This window comes from Manis pentadactyla, chromosome 12, assembly GCF_030020395.1.
Source record: "Manis pentadactyla isolate mManPen7 chromosome 12, mManPen7.hap1, whole genome shotgun sequence".
Classification (NCBI taxonomy): Eukaryota; Metazoa; Chordata; class Mammalia; order Pholidota; family Manidae; genus Manis; species Manis pentadactyla.
The window spans coordinates 2,080,650-2,097,845 of NC_080030.1; the positions used below are offsets into that span (position 1 = coordinate 2,080,650).

A 17,196-nucleotide genomic window follows, 5' to 3' on the forward strand; every position below is an offset into this window, starting at 1 on the left:
GCCTAGGACCGCCCCCCACCTGCCTCTGCCAGTTCAGAAGAGGCGGGAAGCCCTGTCCCTCTCCCGCGGACCCCAGGTCACACCTACCAAAGCTGGCAAGCAGCAGGACAAGAAAGGCCTGGACCCATGTTTTGGTTCTACTGTTTATTGGGCCCAGAGATCCCCGAAGAGCCTGCCCATGGGACTCACAGTCTAGCACCCAGCAGCTGGGAGTCACATCCTGGCACTGGTGGAGAAAGTGGAGGGGCAGCAGCCAGAGGCAGCTCCTCCTGGAGCCTGAAGTTGGAGGAACCCCCAGCAGGTGCTCTGGGCAGCTGCAGGGACACGGGGCAGTGGCTGAGTGCCGTCATCTTCCTGCAGGCCGAAGCGGGGGGGAATGTGACAAGGCAGGGCTCGGGGCTGCTGACCTGGCTGTGCCTGGCAGGCCAAGTGGCCCCAGGCAACACATTGTGAGCCTCAGGTACACAGCTGTGCCAGCCATAATCAAGGTCTCACCTGTGGGCCATGCCAGCTGCTCCACAGGCAGGGGCCTATACACAGGACCATGCTTCACAACCCGGGTTGCCTGGGTGACCAGCATGCATGTAACCCACAGACACCTGCCCCAGTGACCACGCTCACCTCTGCCTTGTTTTGTCACACGGTCCTCACTGTGACCTTTCAGGAGCTGGCACTCCATTTCTCAGGTGAAGCAACCTGGGCTGTCCATGTACTTGTGCACATGAGCGTGTGTGTGTGTGTGCGTGTACGTACACACTGGAATGGCCTTTTTTCAAGACAATGAAGTCTTTACTTTTTAAATGGTTAAACAGTACTTTCTGTACAATTTGACTTTTTTTTTAAATAATATGTATTTATTTTTCTTTAAAGGTCAACAGTATCTAAGCACAGCAATTATGGGCCATCCAGCCTTTATTTTTTGTGCTTTTCAGTATGAAAAATTATATCTCCCCCACTTTAGTGTGGGCCAGACTCAGGGACTTGCTTCCAAAGGTCACTGCAGGGAAACAGGAGGAGAAGCGCAGCCAACCTCCCCTTACCCAGGTGGTCAAGGCCAACCTCAGGGCGTCGTCCTATGGGGATGTGATGAGAAGGGCATCTCAACTCACAACTCAAAACCCACAACCCATCTGGTCATAAGAAAACTTCAGGCAAACCCAGATTAGTGACTTTCACAAAACATCTGACCAGTACCCACAACTGTCAAGGTCATGAAAAATAAGGAAAGACTGAAGAATAGTGTCACAGGTTTTAACAGAGTAAAAACACATGCTGAGTGGGGTCCTGTGCAGGGCAGGACAGTGGAAAAATGCAGGAGAGGGGAGTGTGGTCAGCAGGAACAAGTGAGCTTCCTGGTTTTGACATACTGACACGAGGACTATGGATAGAGTCCTGTGTCTGCAATTTCTCTGAACCCCAAATTATTCCAGGTAGCACATGCCCATTTCTGCCACCTGCCTAGCACCAGGCATTTGCTTGTGCAACCCCTGACCTCTGCTCTCAAGCAAACTACAAAACCCCCACCCCTCCTGGAGCCCACCTTCCAGAAGGATGTTATACTGTGGTGATAAGAGCATTTTTTAAATCCACTCCTGTTCCCTCCGTGATGCAACGTTAGCCATTTACAGTGGTCCAGGGGTCAGTCACATACGGATTGAGTGGCTGAGAGCTCAGAGTGGGACAGGGGACACAGGCTCAGCCCGGCACAGTTGGCCCCAGGCCAGGCCTCATCGGACCGTGGGCACACGGCTGTACCCTCCACTTGGAGGTGGCCAAGGCCACTACTAGTGCACTGCCCAGGAAGTGGCAGCCCCCTGGCTGAAGCTGCTGGGGAGAGTCCAGAGCCCATCTCTTCTCTAGGAGGCAGGTGGGGCAGTTTGCCCTAACTAGGTGTTCTCTCGCCCCTTTGCCCCTGGAAATGCCATCCCCAGAGTGCCCTCTTCTTGCACTCCCCAGCTGGCCTGGGACCCTTGGAACAGAGGCTCACAGATGGCCAGTCACAAAAGGGGTTTTACCTGCTATACACCCGTGGCCTGGCCTCCAAGCCACCTCTGGCAGGCCCATGCTCCTCTGCCAGGTGCCCCGCTCAGCTCTGCAGCCAGGCCCTGTCTCTTGGAGTCTCCCTGCACGTGATGGACACCCACGCAGCCCCATCTGTGCCCTGCCCGGTGCCAGGCTCTGATGGCACAGAGCTCCCTATGCAGTGGGCCAGGGCTGTGTCAGCAGTGGGAGCACCACAGGAACCTGGGGCCTGAGCCTGGTGGAGGCCCCAGGGCTGCCTTGCTGGCGTGGGGGGCCTTGCCTGAGCTGGTTCCCCACGAAGAGCTGTAGTGGGGACGGTGACCCAGGGCTGTCATGAAGATCAACTTGGCACATGGCGGGAGCTCCAAAATGTAGAGAAGGTGAACCCCTGATGCCAGGCCAAGTGCCCCAGTGTGACCAAACCCCACAGCTGGCAGGTGGGTCCTGCACCCACCCAGCGGGGCACCTACGCTAGGTCAGGGTGCTTGGGGACCTGAGGGATCCCCACCTGAGGCCCCACCTCAGATCCAGCCCTCCCGAGCGATGGCTCCTCACATGGCCGCCGCTACCACAGGGGACAGAACCCCCATCCTCTGCGGGAACCTCTGGGGACCCACAGCTCACACAGAGATGGGCAGGGCCAGCGGGTGGGTTTCTCCAGCTCAGTCTTATGGGAGGAGGCAGTGAAGCAGGGTCGCCCAGGGGTAGGGAGGGGAGGATGCACATGCTGGCCCTTGGGTGCTGGGAACCCTGCAGAGGCCCAGTCTGAGCCCCATGGTGATCAGGCCCCAGCACAGGAGCCCTGGGGCTGGTGGCATCCACACTGTCCCAGACCTGACCCTCAGGGGAGGCGCATGCCCGGCTGGGGCAGGCGCATCTGTCAGACCACGAGCCATGCCTGGTACAACCACACGCCCCGGGCAGGCTCTGTCCAGTACCCGGGTGTGCCTAGGCCATGGAGCACACGGGGCCTGGAACCTGCTTCTGCGACCCAGAGAACCACGTCTGAGGTGTGTCAGGTTCGGTGTCATGGGGAGGACCAAGGATCCCATGAGCCCTGGACACGGTGCCCAGCAGCGTGTGCTCAAGTGCCTGCTGGGAGGCAGGAGAGTGCGGCCAGGCGTGAACATGTGTCCTGGAAAATTCACAAAATGGAGAACCAAAAGTTGGCCCTTCTCCCAGGCGGCCTGGCCCACGGGCCATTGCCGCATGCTGGGGGCTGAGCATCCTGGAATGTGGCACTGGCCTCCCCCGTCACTGCCCTGTGTGGTTCCCCCACATCCAAAGACACCACAAGCTGAGCCTGAGCCCCTCAGAGGCACCCCACATGGAGAGGCCAGTGCCTGTGGACAGAGAGAAACCACAGGCCAGGTGAGCCGGGGGAACCTGGGGGCCACAGGGGTGAGGGCCCCTGAAGACTCGGGGTCACTCACATAGCTCCACCAGGGTGACCCCTGCCCCATGAAGATCCAAGAGGGGTGGCGGAGCCCCAAATACTGGAGTTTTCAGAACCCTTCCTGTCACGGTGTCTTGTGGAGTTAGTATTGCACGAAATACAATCAAGTTAACTATTTATTGTTAAGATGACTGTTTTCTCTTGACTTTTAGTGAGGGAGATGGAGGCCTATGGACGTTCAGTGAGGAAGGCGGTGGGTTTGGGGTGCTAGGTTGACACAGAGAAACACACTTGGCGGGGGCTTGGCATGTGGCAGCGGCAGCACTTCAGTCCAAGAAAGAATGGCTCTTTTTGGGAAACAGATTTGGGACAATTTGGAAAAAAGCAGTTTGAGCTCCTACCTCAGTCCCTTCCAGAAGCACTTTCTAGAATTAGACCAAAAATGTGAATATATATTTTAAAATGAAGCCATTACATTTCCAGAAGAAAACCTCAAATATTTGATAATCTTGGTACAGAAGAAATTTCTAAGCATGACACAGAATGCTGAAGCCATAAATGAAAAAACTGAATGACTAATAATGATTTTAAATGTGTGGCATAAATAAATAAATTTTTATAAATACAATCCAAGTCAAAGACAAATGACAGGTTGGAGGAAAAAAATCTTTTAGCACAACGGGCTAATTTCGTTAATATGTAAAGCGTTCTTAGGAAACAGTAACACCCACAACCCAATAGGAAAACTGGGCAAAGAATTATGCAATATAAATATGCAAAAGTTTATAATAAAAATAGATTTTTTGGTTTCAAAACGATTATATTACTGGGAGAAATGATCAACATAAAAATAAATCTCACAAAAGGAACTGAGATATTTTATTATCCCTGTAAGAAACACAAAGCCACAATGAAACACTAGTCACGCCTAATGGAGCGTCAGCAACGGGGGTATTCGTCGCCGCCTCTGTACTTTCTTAGGAAAGCCCGTTGACCTAGCACTTCTCCACGAAGGAATTCAGCCTACAGAAATATTCCTACATGGGTACAAATGTAGGAGAAACAGTCTAGCATTACTTGTTACAAAGACAGGAAAAGACCTAAATTTCTACCAACGGGGAAATAGGATAAATTACAGTACCAATAAAACATGGCGCAATGATTAAAATCTGCAAGCTGGAACACAGAGAGCACCCTCTAAGCCACGAGGGGTAAAAGGATCACACGTAAAGGGCCCTAAGTTTTGTATAAACATATTAGATGTCCGTGCACAGACTTTTCCTGTTGACACATAAGAAACTGCAGTATGTCTTCCCGGAGAACGGGTAACCCAGGCTGCTCAGCCATCAGGGATGGGCAGGACCCTGAATTTTTACCCAAAATCCTTTCATGCTCTGGATTTTTAACTCAACGTATGGAAAACCCTTTTTGCTTCAATTCTAAGCAGTTGCTTTGAACTTGCTCTGCAGAATCCCGGCTCTCAGGGAATTTACATTCTGATGGGGTCAAAAGACAACACATTGTGACAGGTTAAGCATCAGAGGTCATCGGGAACACAGAGAAGGGGGTCAAGGTGGGGGTGGGCGTCAGGGAAGGAATACTGTAGCAAGACGAGAGGACGTCAGACGTGCAAAGAAACAGCAGGCATGCTGGGGGCGTCCGCCCCAGGGCAGCGCGGAGCGGCTGCGCGCAAAGGCCCGGTGGCGAGCGGACAGCGGGGCCCACGGTGGTCTCTGCCCAGCGAGCGGCCGCCGCACGTTCGGGTTCGCTTTCCAGCGCCCTGTTGGATGGAAAGTGACTCTCGACGTCCGACTAGGTGCCCGCGGGACCGAGGCACTCGGCGGCGGGTGGGGGCGCGAGCTCCGCGCAGCCGGGTCCCGAGTCCCCGGTGAGCAGCAAGCTCGGGGCGGCGACCTGGAGCCGGCCCAGAGCCCCGCAGAGCGGCCCGCCGCCTTTTCCCGCTGGGCGTCAGCTGGGACGGCCCCACGGCAGCCCGCCCTGTGGCTGGGGTGGAAGCCGGGCCGGGGCCGCGCCAGTCAGTCAGGGACCCCGCCGCCGCCACTTACCGCCCAAGCTGCCGCCTCCCACTCCGCATCCGCCGCCGCTCCCGCGCTACGCCACTTCCGCTTCCGGCCCGGCCGCGGCCCCTCAGCGTCGTCCCCGCCCCGAGGCCGAAGATCCGCCCCCTTAAAGGGACCGCGAAGCCTTAAAGGCCTGGGACTGGGAAAAGGCGGAAGCAGCTCCCGGGGCTGGCATCGCCAACGCCTGGCGCCCAGGGATGAACTGCAGGCCACCCGTCTCCGAGGCTTTCCCCGCTCTAGAGTGCTGCCCCTGGAGGTCGCAAGGAGCACTCCAGGGGCTGGGCTCCAGGGAGACAGGGACCTGGCCCACCTTCAGGGGCACCCCAGCCCGAGGTCACAGCTCTAAGGCCTCGAGGAGGGCTGTGGAGGCGCTCCCGTGTTCCCAACGCGGGGGTCAGCCCCCTTTCCGGGGAACACCCCTCGGGGCCTCTGTGCAGCGGGGTGAGGATGGGCGTAACAGGAAGGGCAGCCTGAGCGCCCTTATCCACAAGGAAGCAGAAGGGGGCAACGCTAGGGCCGCAGAGCAGGCCGAGAGATCCTGCCACCGCAGCCACCGCCGGGTGACTTGGACGGGGGCCCAGCACTCTCCTAAGAGGTGTATCTGACAACGGCAGGCAGGGTCCCGGGTTCGAATGCTGTTGTCCCTCCATTACTTACCTAAGCAACCAGCAACCTCAAGGGGCGTTCCCAATGGGACCCGACCCCACCGGTCTTCTTCAGGGCCAGTGACCGCTGCGCTTGTGCTCAATTATCCTGGGAGTTTGGGGGCAAAGCCGGTCCCTTCAGACTCACTGAGTCCTGGGAAGAGCATGCATGAGGCACGAAAGGCAGGAGAGGAACACTAAAATTTTAAATCTTTAATTTTTTTTTTCACGTTTACCCTCTTTTTGCTTCCAAAAGGAAATAAGAATGTAGCTCTGTTGCCTGCCCATCGTCCACGGCCTCTGGGCCAGGGCAGGTCCTAGCCCCTGCTCGACGGCTGCCACGAGACCTGGGGCACCCGGGGGGTCCACATGCAGCCCCCGGAGTCGGGGCCGCAGCAGGGTGAGGTCCAGGCAGCCACCTTATTGCTGAGGTCCCGGCGCGGCTCGGATTCTGGGCATGGGCCTCTAGGCTAGGGGCGCTGGCTGGGCAGCTCCTGGGAGATGAAGCGGCGGAGGCGCTCCAGGTACTGGCTGTAGAGCTCGATGTCGTTGTGCCCCGCACCCTCTACCCACAGTGGCTCCACGGCCTTGGGGCAGCGCTCATAGAGCGCCAGCCCGTGCGAGAAGTCAATCACCTCATCCTCTGTGCCGTGGATGAAGAGCACCGGTGATGTGATCTTGGACACCTTCTCGATGCTGCGGAGAGAGAAAGGCTGGTCAGGTGCCAGTGCCGCCCTGCCATGCTGCGCCCCACCGCGCCCGGCCCCACCCCGAACTCACTTGGGGAATGCATCGAAGCAGTAGGTCTTCTTGGTGTCAGGGAAAGCGACACGCATGCCCGAGGTCAGCGGGGAGTGCAGCACCACGGCGGCGCACTCGTAGCGCGAGGCCAGGTCCACGGTGGGCACTGTGCCAATGCTCTGCCCGTACAGGACGATGCTGTCTGGGCTGATGCCGTACCTGGTGGGTGGGGCAAGGTCAGGGTCAGGGTCAGGGGGGCAGCAACGCACACAACCGCCTCCCACCACTCACCCTCCTGGGGCAGTCCCCGTTCTCTGAGCAGTCTCCAGGGAGAGGGTCCAGCCCAGGGTCCACACGGATCCCCTGGACCCTCCCTTGCCCCAGAACAAAGAGGGGGTCCCTCAGCAGGGAGTTGGGGCCTGGGCAAGGTCGCCTGGGGAGGGCCCCAAGGTGGAGCTGTGGCTCCTGGGGGACAGGGCAGCCCTGGGGCCTCTCCTGCTCCCCAGGGGACCCCACCTCTACAACACACGAGTGGGGCCACATCCTGAACCTGCTTAGAGCCTTCCAGTCCCTGCCGATGAGAAAGCCCTTCCTGGGCACTGGAAGGGGCCTGTCTTCCTCCCTGAACTCCTCCCCCAGCTCCTCGGCCATGGGAATTTGTGGCAGCAGTGTCCCCTGAAGTCATCCAGTTGGAGGCCCCTGGGTAGCCAACCAATCAGGTGCTTAGCACAAGACAGGTAAGCAGGGGCAGCAGCTGCTGTGGGGGGAGTGGGTGCTACCTCCTCCTGGCACCCTCCCTACAGAGTGGCCAGCCCCATGCCCACACATGCCCATCCCATCTGCACAGGAACCCCCTCACCACCCTCCCAGATCCCAAGGGCCAAGGCAGGTCTGTGCCGCATCTGGGCAGCCCACACAGACAGCCAGACTCCACTGCCCTGTCCACCCAGAAGCCACATGCACCTGTCCGGGCAACGATCCAGGTTAACTACCACCTGCCCTCTGGCACAAGAATACCATCGGCCTCGTGCCTATCACCCTGGCCGCTCCTCCCCAGCCTGCTCCCCAGGCTGTTGTGGCTACTGCTGGGCTGAGCGCCAGCCCATCCCCATCACCTGGACACATGCAGCCCTTCCCCCAGGACTCCAGTCCCTGGTCACTGCTTAGGCCCAAGCTCCCACCCACCCATGGTCTCCCAGCTGTGGGGAGAGAGGGACCAGGTTTCTGGAGGACAGTGCTGGCAGCAGGCTGGATGGCTGGAAGGGCAGAGCTCAGGGCCCTCACCCCACAGCAGGGCCAGAGTCTGTCAGCAAATAGCAGGAAGGGCCGAGGCAGCAGGTACAGGCATGTGCTTGCACCATGCCACCTAGGACCGGCCCCGGGTACCAGGTGGTGTCAGAGCACCCACATCCCCAGGGCAGGCTGCCCTTGGTCCCTGCGGGAAGAGGTGGGGCTGGTAGACCAGGCAGGGCCGATGGGGCAGCTCCGACAGACTGCGGACAGGGTGCTGCCTCCAGGAGGGCCAGGGTGGGGATGGCTTCCTTCTAGGGCAGTGCTGGGCCCAAAGCCTGAGCATGAGTGAGACCAGGGGCTGCCCTAGATCTGCCCCAACGTCCAGGACCACACGGCCCTGTTCTGACCAAGCATGGGGTATGTGCCGGGGGCTCATGTCCGAGGAGGACTTGGCCCTTGGCCATCAGGGCTGTGCTGGGCACCCACCTGCCCGACAGCATCATCCAGGCCCTACCCACCACCCCTAGAAGGAGGCCGGGCCCCACAGCCACAGGTGCCAGTCCCCAGACCCTGATCCAGTGGCCTGGTCCCACCCTGAACCCCAAGGGCTCCCTCAGCTCTGGCGTTTCCAGAGGCCCCACATTGCCCGCAGGGCCTGTGCTCTCCGCAGCCCCCTCCCTCCAGCCCCAGCCTCCAGCGCCTCCCCTGCCCAGGCCAGGTGCTCCTAGGCAGGGAGGAGGATCACCCCCAGGGAGTTTGGGGACTGCCCACACCGCCTCCCTGCGCACCAAGCATGCCTGCCACCATGCTGAGGGCACCCAGGTCGGGCCTCAGCCTCTGCCCTAGGTGACCACTGGTAGGCTCCTCTCCTGCAGGGCCACCCCCAGGATCCGGCCCGGGCCTCCTTGGACCCCACTCAGTTTCACGGATCTGGTCACCTGTGCAGGGACACTGTAGGTCGCCCCTCCCCAGCATCAGCTCACCGGGTGCGCAGGGCCTGCCAGGCGGTGTCGATGTCGGCATATAGGTTCTTCTCGGACGGCTTGCCGGAGCTCACACCATAGCCCGAGTAGTCGTAGGAAAAGATGTTGCAGCTGATGCGTGTACCCAGGCCAATGTAGAAGCTGCTCATCTGGCCCAGGTCCACTGCGTTGCCGTGCGAGAAGAGAACTGTGTACCTGGGGGAAGGAAGGACAGGTCAGAGGGAAAGGAACTATTTGTGTCCCCCACCTAGGATGGGACAGGAATTCTGCTGAGGGTGACAGGCCGCCTGTGCCACAGAGTAAGCGGCCCAGCCCCCCTCCTGCTGTCTGATGTGAGGCAGGAGACAGCCAGGGGCACCACAGGCTTCCTCTCTGTGAGACGGGGCCACTGAGGCCGTCGGTCACATTCTCGGCACAGGGTGGTCCAGCAAGGTGAGCGCAGCAAGCCACAGTGACCATCACATTCACCCCCTCTGGGTCATGAACTTTTGGATGGACACTGACCACCCAAGGATGGCAGGCACCAACACCTGCTGCTCAGGGCCTTCAAGAAGGAACCATCCAGCCATCAGCAGGGCTGTGACCTCTGCTCTTGTCAGCTGGTCCCCACAGGGGAATAAAGCCCACCCTTGTTCACAGCGGTGCAGCTCCCTCCCCGTATGGAAATGACCGCAGCTCTAGGCCCTGCCCTGCAAGGCTGCTGCAGAACAGGCCTGGCCCCAGCTCATGCCAGGAGCAGGCAGCCTGGCTACGTGCTGGCCTGTGGACTCCCAGAGCCTCCTTCCTCCAGCACCACCAGGCCTCAGCCCTGCCAGGCCAAAAGGCACGAGCTTGCCCTTTGGACTCAGGTCGAGAGCCAGAACCGCACCCGGTCTGAAGGCGAAGGCACCTGGGAGGTCCCGCCTCTGCCCCCCAACGGGGCTCCAGGAAGAGCCCTGCTTCCACACCCAGAGGGCTCCTATTAATGGGAGGCAGACTGGGCGAGCCAGCTGCCAGGCCTCGGGGTCCCCACTGACCATTCCTGGGCAGGTGAGCACCGAGACCCTGAAGGTAGCTCCCCCTCCAACCAAAGGGTGATGTGGGCCCGCAGAGCCACCTCCCTGGGCCTCGAGGTCCTCATCTGCAGGGCTGGGCTGCACATGGAGAAGCACCTGGCATCAAGGGCCCAGGGCAGTCCACGGGGTCTCCTCTTGGTGGATCTGATTCACCCATTTGGCAAAAAGGATCCCCAGGGCACCCGCACCCTGATTTCACCATGGCCCTGGCCCTCTGGGGGCTACGGCCAGCTAATATCCGAGCCCCAAGAACAGAGGGCATTCTGGTCCGGGAGCCTCCTGGGTCCTGGATACCCACTGCCCGACTCACTTCTCCCCCTCCCGGGTTTGGTCCACGAGCCTCACCTGGCACTGGGCACACAGCGCACATACATGCAGGCGATGCGGTTGCCCCGGCCACTCTTGGTCAGGAAGACCTCGACAGTGTCCAGCTCACGCTGGCTGTACTGGAAGTCCGCGCGCTCCATCAGGTGGAGCTTCCAGCGCCCAGGGGTGCCAGCAAAAGCCCGCAGGGTCCCCGAGGGGGCAACCCCGGTCCCACCAGGCCCCGACTCGGGCTCAGGCACTAGCGAGTAGGTGGCCTCTGGTGGCAAGAAGGCGAGCTTGGCGGCAATGCGGCCAGGGCAGGGAGGGCAGCAGAAGAGGCAGCACAGCTCCGTCACCGACAGGCCGTTCATGGCGGGCTCCAGGCCCTGGGGTGGGCCTCGCTCGGCAGGGGAGGGGTGGGGGTGCTCGGCGACTCGGGCAGGGGGCAGGGAGGGCCCCAGCCACCGCCCCAGATGAAAGTCCCCTTAGGAGGCTGCGGCCCAGCCCCACCGCGGTCCAAGCCGAGCCCTCGGGAGCCTCGTGGCCTTCCATCTCCAGGTCATGCAGAGGGAGACCCTGCAGGGGGACAGGAAGATGGGGAGGTGGAGACCCCACAGCAGGCCAGCTGGGGCAGAGTGGGCCCAACCCCGTTCATCCTGAACCTCCTGGCCTTGCCCACAGCCCACCCAGGCCCCCTCTCTTGCCCAGACTGCTCCACCCTCCACCCCATGGACCTGCGGGCTCAGCCGTCCTCCCAGGGACAAAGCGCCTCCCGACACCACCTGTGTGGGACCCAGGGCTGACCACCCTTCCTCTGCGTGCAGTCACCAGCTCTGGCCGTTTAAATCCATTTCTCAGCCCCACCTTGTCCAGTGGCTGTGCCGGGCCGTAAGACCCCTGGCCCACCCCAGCTCCCCCCACACAGCCCTGCTCCGGGCCCGGGGAAGCCCTGTCGCCCCCTCCTGCCTCTGTCCACAAGGCCGGCTCAGACTCTTCTCCCCCGCTCCCCGCCCATCTCCACGCTGTCCTTCAAGGAATCGTCTGCCACCCTCAGCAACACAGAGCAGCCAGGCAGCAGCCAGGGGCACCCAAAAGCCTGCCGCCTGCAGGGGCCAGGCGGGCAGGAGGCAGAGGAGCCCGGGCAGAGGAAATACAACAAAGGCTCTGGGAACAAAAGCAGGATACATCCTCAGGCTCAGGAGGCCCACTGGGCTGGGACGATGGCTCTCCCTTGCGCTTGGGGCCAGCCTGCTGAGGGCGGGGGTGGAGGCTCACGGGACCCTGAGGCCCCTCCCCAGCTCTGCCAACACAGGAGTCTGCAACCTTGGGCAAGGAGCTTACCCTCCCTGGGCCTCCATGTCCTCAGCCATCAGTACAGACAACATTCACCTCACGGGGAGTAAATGAAGTAAGGACTGAGTGGATGGCTTGGGGGACAGCTCAGAGCAGAAACCCAAAAGTCCCTCCTCCCTCTGGCACGCCGTAAACGGTGTTAAACACACCACAGCTAAACTGCTAAAGCAGCCGCGATCATACGGGTCTGCCAACAGGAGACGGACGCACAAAGGTTTGAGAAAAATCTACCCAGCACTATGTCCCCCCTGCAGACTGGAGGGAGGGAGGGAGACACGCGGCTCAGCTGTGGCAGCAGAGGACCTTGGAGGGTTTGGTTTTGGGGCCACAGTGTTTGAAACCGACTGGACCAAAGACAAGCAGTTCAGAACACCTCAGAGCAGCCTAAGGCCCAGAAACACCCCCGGATCTGTGAGAGGCACGGGCCATATCCACAGGTGCAGGATTCGGGGCACCCAGGTGGGAAGGTGGACAGCCCCCAGGAGTGCCTGAACTTCCCTACAAGATGCATTTCTCAGAGGAGAGGGTCTACCATAGCTTTCGTACCAGTTCTTAGACGCAGGACAGTTTTCCCCTTGGGGACACCTGCCGGCCCCTGGGGACACTTCTGACTCTGACGACTGGGAAAGGCGGCTCCTGGCCTGGAGTGGGTGGGGGCCCGGGATGCCCTCCTCCCACCAAAAACAATGATCTCTCCCTTTGTCGGCCAAGCCCGGGCTGCCTCAACACACTCTCAGAGGTCCAGGCCCAAACAGGCAACTCTCCACTGGTGCGGAGGGGCTCAGAGGGGCTGGCATATGGGCAGCACAGTGACGGGTGGGTTAGAAAGGAAGGCCTCAGATGGGCGGGTGGCCCTTCGCAGCCCTGATGATGAAAGGCCACACCAACGTGGACACACCCCATCGACCAAGCCAGAAACCAAGAACCACCTGCCCTTGACTCCTCCCCTCCCACCAGGTACTACGTCTCTAACCACCTGGACCACACCTACGACACCTGTCCCCTGGACCACTGTGGGAGTCTCCTTCCTTGAAGGCCCCCCGGCCACCACCACCTGCCCCAGGCCATTCTCCTCCAGCAAAGGACCTCCTCACCACCTCCTGGGCTGCCCCAGAAGCCTCTTGCTATTTTCAGGACAGAGACCAAACCCCTCTCCACGGGCTGTGCCCAGCCGGCCCCTCCCACCTCACCCATAGTGTGTCCACTGTCCCCTTCTGCGCCGCCCCCCCCGGTCTCACCAGAGGGAGCTTGCCTGCTGCCCTCCCCTCCTTCAGACCTCCATTCTGGTGCCCTCAGGGGGGCTCCCAAACAGGACCGAGACCCCCACCCTCTCATGCTTCCAGGCCCATCTCCCCAGTACTGAGCGCAGCTGGTATTTACAGGTTTAACCACATCTCCTCATCCCTCCACCAAAGTAAAATTCCCTGAGCGCAGGGCCACTACCTGCTGTTGCTCAGTGAACACGGGCTGGACTACGGGCAAATGACAACAGGCACGCAGGACAGGGGACGCTACAGTCAGCCAGGCTGGACAAGGAGGGGGACAGTCTCTTCTGGGGCCATATGTCCCTGGGACCTCCGGCGTGTCATTTATGGGTGTCACGGAGCGTGCCCTGGGAGCCAGGCCTGGGGCCGGGCAGGGCACGCCACACTTTCAATCACAGGGAACAAACCCGGCACCCCGACCTCCAGCGATTCCACCCACAAGCACACACTGGGTTCCCCGCCGCCGGGCCCCCAACAGGCAGGTGGTGGTGGGAGGCCCAAGGGACCTGGCAACTGCGGTACTAAATACGGACGGCGGAAAGGGCGCTTCCACCCAGCCGGTCAGGGTGGGAAAGCTGGCTGGAAAGTGCGGACTAAGTGGCCAGGTGGCAGGGAACGGGGCAGAGGAGGGGGCATGGGCAAAACCCTAGAGATGACAGCACCTTCCAGGAACTGCGGGTCCCCGGCTGGAGCGGGCACCGGGCAGGAGGAGGTGAGCAGAGGAGTCCCCAGAGGGACCCGGGGCCGCGTCGGGCCCCGCCCGCGAGCCCTGCTGCAGAGTATGGACTTCATCCTGGGGGAAACGGGGAGCCCTGGAGGAGTCCTGGTCCGGTACGGTCACCATGGGCTAAGGGCTGCGGGCTGTTCCCCGGCTGCCACCGAAGACCGGACGGGAGCGGAGGCCGGGAAGCTCGCCCAGGTGTCCCAGCGGGCCAGAGGACGCCTGGGAAAAGGCAAAGGCGTCTGGGAAACGTTTAGGAAGCACGACTGGGCTACGGGCTGCTGCAGCTGGCTCGGGTGGCTGGCCGGGCGGCCGGGGGCCGCGCGTCCCCAGCAGGATGGGCGCCCACCCCACGTCGGACGTCTGGAAGGACGGGGGACAGCGCTCTCCGGGGTGGGGGACGCCGGCTCACGGTCCCCACGGCCTCGGAGGCCTCCGGCTGGGCCCGCGGCCGCCCTAGGAGTGCGGGGTCAGAGGGCGTCCGCCCGGGCTGCCCCGGCCTCGCAGCCCGGCCCGGCCCTCCAAACCGTCGCCCCTGCCCGACACTCACCGCAGCGGCCCGCGCCCCCCGGCCCCGGGGCGGCGCTCCATGGCTCCTGGCCGCCCGCCCGCGCGTCCGTGGATCCCTCAGCGCCCCGGCCCGGCCGCCCGCGCCGCTGCCATTTACTCGCGGGCGGAAGTGAGCCTCGCTCCCGCCACCGCCCCGGATGTGACGTGCCGTGCCGTGCGCAGGGGCGGACGCGACGCGCGCCCGGAGGTGGGGCCTGGGCCGGGGGCGGAGCTGGCTCGGCGGTGGGCGGGGTCGCGCGGGTTCCAGCCTGGGTTCTCCGCGGACTCGCCGTCGTTCGTTCTTCCGTTCCAGGTCCCGGATTAGGGTGAGACGAGCAAGGTGAGGCCATGCAGGTGCGGGATCGGATCCTGCCTTTTAAAAGACATTTTGTTCATCATGAATTCTTTGGCATCGCTCCCAGTTTTTGAAGTATTGCTTTAAAATGTAGTGAATCTTGGTAGCCAATGGTACCTCCCCCCGCCTGAAGGCCTTTCCCAGCTCCAAACCCCCACCCGTGCAGGCAGCCCCAGCTGTCTCCAACCCATACTCTAATCTGCAGCTTCCTTTACAGAGATAAGCCCAGGCTCTGCATGCTGCGCCAGCCCTTCCCCAAGGCTCCATTCCTTCCGTCAGCTGCCAGGACAGGACCCCCAACCCCCACTCTCCGCTCAGAAATAGAGACTGACCAGGGGTGGTTTCCGGCCGGTTTTCTCTGCCCAGGGCTCAGCCGCCACCTCCTCCAGCCCTGGGACGGCTGCCCTGGGGTGCACCAGGGTTGCTCTTCCTCCGCTGCCCTGCTCAAGACTCCCAGCATCAGCTGAGGTTCTCAACTAGGCCCGGCTCCTGCCCATTTCCTCAGATTCCTTGTGACTTCTTGGAGCAGGAAAAAGGCCTATCAGCAGCCTCTTTCCTCCAGCTGCGTCTTCCACGCCTTCTTCCCCAGGGCTGGAAAGGACCAAAGCCCGGCTTCACCCGCACCAGTGTGACTCCAGAGAACAGTGGCAGATACAGGGCGAAGGTGGACTGAGCCCAGGAGGCAGGTGTTCCCAGCTGTCCCCCATGCTGTCTGATGACCTGCACCCCCAGCATGAGGATAAGTCCCCAATCCATAGGTCAGCCTTTGCAAGGCTGCAGGGGGCTTCCCTGCACGCTCTTTGGAATACCAGTGACCTCAGACCGTCTGGACCCTATGCTTCTCCTCTCATGACTTGAGCCTCTCAATACATCTGCAAAATAACTTAGCAAAATAACTTAGGAATCAGTGGTCTTAAAAATGCTCCCAACCTGGAGTCCGGAATTCTAGCCCTGCACTGTGCACTTTGGAAGCTATTAGCTCTGTGAGGCTATTTAACTGTAAATGAATGGGTTAAAAATAAAACTTAAAAATCAGTTCTTCAGTTGCAAAGGCCTTATTTCGAGTGCTCAAGAGCCATGTGGCGGTGGTGGCTCCCATGTTAGAGAGTACAGATGGAGAACCTGTCCACCAGGAAGGTTCTAGAAGCAGTAGTCTAGCTGGTGAGCTCCAAGAAGAAAGGCATCTGTGTCTGGCTCGTTCCCTGTTATGTACCCAATGTTCAGCTTGGGGCTTAGCATTCAGTAGATGCTCAATAAATGTTGATAGAAAGAGAGAAGGGAAGGAGAGAAGAATTCTTCTAAGAATCTAAATTAAATATGAAATTGTCTTGCCAATGGGTTTCAGCCATGGGCAAGTTTGCTATGGATTCAATGTGACCAAAGAAATTGACAGAACATTCTTTGGGGTGAAAGGGTTATACCCAACTCTATTTCTAGGTGGCAGGTCAGTCACTAGAATCCTGTTCACTCAGAGCGAGTCTGCAGGCAGCAAACCGATCTCTGCCTCTGGGCCCCTCTGTCTGCCCAGCCATCCCACACAGCCGTCCTCTGGGCCTCTCTGCACAGTCGTCCTGCACAGCTGTCCTCTGGGCCTCTGCTCTGCTCTCCTGCACCCTTGCAGCCGTGCCACCGTGTTGCGCCCAGAGCACTGGGCGGAGCTCTTTATATAGTCAACAGCCATGTACTGCCCACAGGTGTGCAGTGAGCTAGTCAGCCAGGGCCAGGTGAGAATCCTGGCCACAGGAACTCATTTTATCCACAGAGACCAGTACAAGACTACTGGTGGTTTCAAGTTTTTTTTTTATAATTTTACTTTTATTTATGTTTCCACAGGAGATATATTTGCACCATTCAAAATCCAAACAGTCTAAAAGGCTGTGCATAATGCATCTCTCTGCCATTCCTGTTCCCCAGGAAACAGACAGCCCTATCCCCAGGCATGCAATATTCCCAGTTATTCCTGCTTCTGTGCTGAGAAACCCATGCACCTGTGAACAGGTGTGAAAAGATGCTTCCATCTTTAAAAACTTTTTCTTGTGCCATCTGCAGTCCTTTCACCCGAACCCCAGGGCTGGCCCACTGCTGACCACGCAGTCCCGTCTTGATGGACACGAGGTTGTTTCTGGCTGTGGCCAGAAACTACACCAGCACAGGGGGCGCATTTCACACTCAGGGGCAGCGACCTGAGAGGAAGGTTCTGGGAGCTGAGGATTCTAACGAGAAGGTCCCCACAGCTGCGTCTAGGAAACAAAGTGATCATGGCACCGCCTCTGAGAAAAACATGCCCCAGTGAGAATGGAAGGTGTGAGGGTGCGATTACAGGGGACTTTTTTCTCTTCTTCACACTTTGATGTGGCTTCTGAAGTTTTTTTGGTTTTGCTGGGTGCCCACTGTTATGATCAGGCAGAAGCTGAAACAAAACTAGATGGCTGGAAGAAGACTGGCTGTTAAAAGCAAATGGCTGCGCTTCTCGTGTGTACCTGTAAGAAGCT

At 59.9% G+C, this 17,196-nt stretch overlaps 2 protein-coding genes and 1 long non-coding RNA gene across 3 annotated transcripts; 1 reads left to right on the plus strand and 2 right to left on the minus strand.

The window, feature by feature from the left end:
* Positions 1-4,284: 4,284 nt before the first annotated feature.
* LOC118915258 (uncharacterized) lies at positions 4,285-5,547 on the minus strand. Its single transcript, XR_008992965.1, has 2 exons — positions 5,485-5,547; positions 4,285-5,198 (listed from the first exon to the last, which is right to left on the minus strand). It is a non-coding gene; the product is annotated as an uncharacterized LOC118915258 (long non-coding RNA).
* A 794-nt stretch (positions 5,548-6,341) lies between these two features.
* ABHD17A (abhydrolase domain containing 17A, depalmitoylase) lies at positions 6,342-14,496 on the minus strand. The gene is made up of 5 exons (XM_036890617.2): positions 14,351-14,496; positions 10,501-11,037; positions 9,101-9,295; positions 6,924-7,103; positions 6,342-6,839 (listed from the first exon to the last, which is right to left on the minus strand). Exons 2-5 carry the CDS (start codon positions 10,830-10,832, stop codon positions 6,614-6,616), a joined length of 933 nt encoding a protein of 310 aa, XP_036746512.2. The 5' UTR covers positions 10,833-11,037; positions 14,351-14,496; the 3' UTR covers positions 6,342-6,613.
* Positions 13,714-15,739, plus strand: LOC130679937 (collagen alpha-1(I) chain-like). Its single transcript, XM_057489538.1, has 2 exons — positions 13,714-14,675; positions 15,071-15,739. Exons 1-2 carry the CDS (start codon positions 13,714-13,716, stop codon positions 15,375-15,377), a joined length of 1,269 nt encoding a protein of 422 aa, XP_057345521.1. The 3' UTR covers positions 15,378-15,739.
* The last annotated feature ends 1,457 nt before the right edge of the window (positions 15,740-17,196 follow it).